This window comes from Alosa pseudoharengus, unplaced genomic scaffold (genome assembly GCF_046254945.1).
Source record: "Alosa pseudoharengus isolate Yale_2024_CS ecotype anadromous, Long Island Sound unplaced genomic scaffold, YU_APseudo_1.1 YU_APseudo_1.1_scf_7, whole genome shotgun sequence".
Lineage (NCBI taxonomy): Eukaryota > Metazoa > Chordata > Actinopteri > Clupeiformes > Clupeidae > Alosa > Alosa pseudoharengus.
Window position 1 is genome coordinate 32,926,785 of NW_027468859.1, and position 4,715 is coordinate 32,931,499.

The following is a 4,715-nucleotide window of genomic DNA, read 5'->3' on the forward strand; positions in this document are numbered from 1 at the left end:
AGTCCAGCATACCTCGAACCGGGTAGCTGCGTGTGCTGCACATAATATTAGTTCCGGTGGCCTATGTGTCATTTACAGTAATATCTGGACAGCTTCAATTTTGGATTCCCTTTACTTTGTCTTTAGTTTTCGCACAACGGAATTAAACAAACATAAAACAATATAAAATGTATTCAAAAGAAACCCTTCATGATAAACAGGCCTGATGCACAAAAAGGCTGTATTAGGACATTGTAAACTGCTTCAAATGCTGTCATTTAAAACAACAAGGTTAAACGACCTTCCTAGACCTAAAACTGAGGAGTGAAAACAGTTTCATAAGGAGAGACCTGGGCTTAGCCATTTGGCTCATGCATTTTTAGGCTATGGAAGGTGTTTGGAGATGTTTTAGAATAGCTTTATTTTGCGATTACACAGATTTATGAAGGGAGTCGGCTATGACTAAGCCATGAATCTGCATGGACCACACCTGAACAGAGGCTGACGCTGACGCAAGCAAGTTACGAACATCAACCCATCCAGTCGTTACATTCCTCCGAAGACCAAGTAGGCTACACCCAGTCAACAGTAGGCTAATTGTGATCATCCCCTCCGAAGTCCGCACGAATTAAAAAATGGTCGACTCACGGAATGCTCAGACGTCTCACACCCGGACAGTGAGATATTTCTGACGTTGACGTTCTTGACTGTAATTAAATTTAAACCACCTTCCTCTGCCAATTATAGTCGTTATAAACTAAATTTAGATGAAGAATAACCGACCATGATGGGCTCCTTGTTTTCATCATCATGACTGCAGGCAGTGAAGTCGAAGTCTGCTCAGTCTGCGCAACCGGGTTGCTATAAACACAATAGTAAACTATGACACATATGGAAATGGAGATGTCCTAGCGAGCCTGTCACGGCTCACTTTCCAGGTGATGACAGCTTTATTATAGGAGGATTGATATCTCTTTGGTACTTATCATTCGGGTAACCTATAACCTCTCCATTCTATGCGGAAACCCAATAATCTATTAGTTTCCCTGTATGATGCCCTATCTCTTTCAGAGACTGTTCGATGCCCTGCATGTGTAGCCTACTTTGATCAAGGGAGAGGACCATAGCTTGTTAATAACACCTCTTCACCCCACTATTTTTAAACCTCTTCGCGGGTGTCCGCTAGATGACTGAAGGGGCACTTTCGCGCTCATGCTGTATTGAGGTAGGCCTACGAGATTCCTCCATGCTGGCGCGCACGATAGGATGGGCCAAAGAACTACCACTGTATAAAAAGGGCCGTTGGAAGGAGAGGGACAGTGTCATCAACGAACAGCATCGGAAGGAACAAATCAACGAACCCCCCGGAGTCATCATGAGTCGAAGCCCAGAAAGGATCTCCTCGTACCGGCGCCACTTCGAGGGCGCTCTGGCTGCCTCCTCCTCCACCTCTCTCCAGGTGCGCGTCTCCAGCCCGTCTCCAACGCGCCGGGACAACCGCACTCGCTCGGCCAGCTCTGCCAGCTACAGCCGCAGCGGCACCATGGGACGGAGAGCGATGTCCGGCTCCCGCAGAATGGCTGGGTAAATTTTCACTTGACTCAGATGACAAGCATAGACTTTAGAAAACTGTTGCCCGAGGCGCAAAGGCACATACGGAGTGTCTTGCTGTCAGTATAAGATAGGACAGAATCATGCAACCCAGAACACATCATCACAAATATTAGATATTCAATTTGGTTATACACCTTGTGTAGTAAGGCTGTTTGCTTTCACAGTGGTGCCAGCATGGGTGGCATGAGTGGCATGGCTGCTCTGTGTGTTGGCATGGGAGGCGTGGACCTGGATGCAGCGGCCGCTGAGAACCAGGCCTTCATGAGCACCCGTACCAGCGAGAGGCAGGAGATGGTCATTCTCAATGACCGTCTGGCCATTTATATTGAGAAGGTAAGAAAGCTTCTTTGGCCACTCTTGCCTGTCTTCATATGTGATCTTTATTCTGAGCTTGTGTGTGTGTGTGGGTGTCTGTGTCTGTGTCTGTGTCTGTGTGTGTGTGTGTGTGTGTGTGTGTGTGTGTGATAGGTGCGCTCCCTGGAGTCCCAGAACAAGCTGCTTGAGGCAGAGATTGATGCTATCCAGAACCGCTACACCAAGCCGTCTGGCCTGCGTAAGCTGTATGAGGAGCAGCTGCGTGAGATGATGAAAGTGGCCGAGCAGATGAGGATGCAGAGGGTGAGTGGGACAGACTGGATGGGCCGAGGATCTAACTAGTGAGAACGTGCAAATGAGTGTGTGTGGGGTTGGACAGGGTTGGGTGGACAGGGTGTGGTGATGAGGTCTAGTGCAGTGTAGTGCAGAGGCAGGGGAGGCAGGAGTTTGGATGCGGATTGTTGTGCTACCACGTCCCATCCACTTGATGATTGTTCTGGAGTGGTTTTGTAAGTCACTTCACACACCATGTTGTAGCTTTGGAATCACCAAACTCTGTGATTCCAAAGCAACATGGCACAGTGACATTAATAAGGAATGCAGAAAGAAACAAAAGCTCATTTCATATCGCATTAAGTTCAAGTTCAGTTGATGACTGTCTCCTCTTGACCTCTATACTCTTCCTCTGGCCTTGCCTGTAGGATCTGGCCTTTGCTGCTAAGGATGCCATGGCTGGTCAGCTGGAGATGCTGAAGGTCAAGTATGAGGAGGCTGTGGAGGCCAGGAAGAAGGTTGAGATGGATATTGTAGCATTCCGCCCGGTAAGTGGCCACACTGCCTGCTCGCTCTGTTCTATTTCTTTTCACCTCTATGTCCTCTTGTGTCCAGATCTATGGCTATGGATGGTTCCTAACTGATCACTGGTGGTAGTTGTAGTTTTTAATTATTTTTTTGCTCCTCAGGATGTTGATGCTGCCACTGCTGCCCGCATTGCCCTGGAGAAACAACTGGACAACCTGGAGCGTGAGCTGGAGTTCCTGCAGAGGCTTCACAAGCAGGTACTGTACAATCCCCCCACCTACACACACACACACACACACACACACACACACACACACACACACACACACACACACACACACACACACACACAGAGACACACAGACACACACAGATACACACACACGTCTTAATTAGACACACTCATTAATAGGATGAAGATGACTGATGCTGATACCCATAATTCACTCAGACATGATCTAACTAGCCTATTCCCACTGTGCTAGTCAAAACACAGGTGCACCTAAACCATTTGTGATGATGGCCTTTAGGATTGCTGTTATTGTTGACATACTATGGGTATCTGCTGTCCTCAGGAAATTGAAGAACTGATGGCTCAGATCTACGGTGGCATGTCTAAAGTGGACGTGGCGTTCGGCCTGCCCGACCTGTCGGCTGCGCTCAAGGACATCCAAGCACAATACGACTGCATCGCCGCCAAGAACCTACAGGTTGTCTGCACTCCATAGCTAGAAATTAGGAAACTTCAAAATGACAAACACTGTTTCATAACTGGTAAACACTAAAATCTAGACAAAGACAGCACTTCACTCTGTAAATGTCATTTCAATGTCATTCAAAATAATCTGTCAGGTCAAGATCAAGATGTAATCTGCTATTTGTCTGCGCTTTGGCAGGAAATGGACTCTTGGTACAAGAACAAATTCCAGGACATGAATCAAAAGTCAACAAGGCACGTGGATAGAGCACGGAGCGTGAGAGAGGAGATCACAGGGGTGAAGAGAGATGTGAGTGGGGGCTCTAATGATTCTCATCTTTAATTATTATTATATCTAATTATTATCATCTTTACTTGGAGCAACACCACATCCTGGGTCTCCTGTTTTCCACTAAGCCAAACATTTGGAGAATGACATTTCATGGTGTGTGTGTGTGTGAAGATTGCAAACAAGGAACGTGACCTGGAGGCACTGAAGACTAGGAATGAGGGATTGGAGGCTCAGATCCGTGAGGCCCGGGAACGCTACAAGAAGGAGGAGGAAGACCTCCTGGTGAGTTCAGCCATCTTGTTTCCAACACCACCATAATCATCAACATGGCTAGTAGCACTAGGCAGCCATCTTAGTTGTCTCATACTGACCCAATGCTTTGTTTCCCTCAGGCCAGAATTGAGGCTGTGAAGCTGGAACTGCAGGGCATCAAATCAAAGATTGCCATGATGTTGAAAGAATACCAGGACCTGCTCAATTTGAAGATGTCCTTGGAAATTGAGATCACCACCTACAGGTGAGATGTCTCTTCATGTTATCTCTTCTGTTCAAACCAATGACTTTTTGTCAGGAGAATACAATAGATAACCAAAATAGTAGATTAATTAGGAAAATACACAGAAAAAGTTGTGATCTCTTCACAGTGCTCCACTGCTGGCACAAGGGTGGGCACCAAACTCATACCTCTTGTTCACTTTTTTGCAGGAAGTTGATTGAGGGTGAGGACCTTCGTCTGGACACCATGGTGCGGCATGGTGGCATGTCTCTGATGGGCAGCGGCATGGGTGGTGGCATGGGAGGTGGCATGGCTACCATGGGCGCTGGGGGAATGGGCATGAGTGGTCGTGGGATGAGTGCTGGCGGCGTTATGAATGGCAGTGCCATCGGTATGGGTATGGGCGCCATGAATGGCAGCGCTATGAGCGCTAGTGGCAAAAGTGCCAGTGCCGGTGCCATGAGTACCAGCATGGGCGCCGTTGGCATGGGCACTGATATGGCTGGAGGCGTCGCTATGGC

The 4,715-nt window shown here is 47.7% G+C and overlaps 1 protein-coding gene across 1 annotated transcript; it reads left to right on the top strand.

Moving 5' to 3' along the window:
* The first annotated feature begins 1,354 nt into the window (after positions 1-1,354).
* LOC143110222 (desmin-like) lies at positions 1,355-4,219 on the top strand. The gene is made up of 9 exons (XM_076273110.1): positions 1,355-1,563; positions 1,758-1,926; positions 2,062-2,211; positions 2,610-2,729; positions 2,871-2,966; positions 3,285-3,419; positions 3,606-3,716; positions 3,870-3,980; positions 4,091-4,219. The coding sequence occupies exons 1-9, from the start codon at positions 1,355-1,357 to the stop codon at positions 4,217-4,219; spliced, it is 1,230 nt and encodes a 409-aa protein (XP_076129225.1).
* Positions 4,220-4,715: the final 496 nt, after the last annotated feature.

Bases quoted from the DNA above. Each gene is read 5' to 3' on its own strand.
- LOC143110222 (XM_076273110.1), top strand. From the start codon at position 1,355: ATGAGTCGAAGCCCAGAAAGGATCTCCTCGTACCGGCGCCACTTCGAG. The intron at 3,420-3,605 runs GTTGTCTGCACT...GCGCTTTGGCAG, and splicing joins TCGCCGCCAAGAACCTACAG to GAAATGGACTCTTGGTACAA. The intron at 3,981-4,090 runs GTGAGTTCAGCC...TGTTTCCCTCAG, and splicing joins AGGAGGAGGAAGACCTCCTG to GCCAGAATTGAGGCTGTGAA.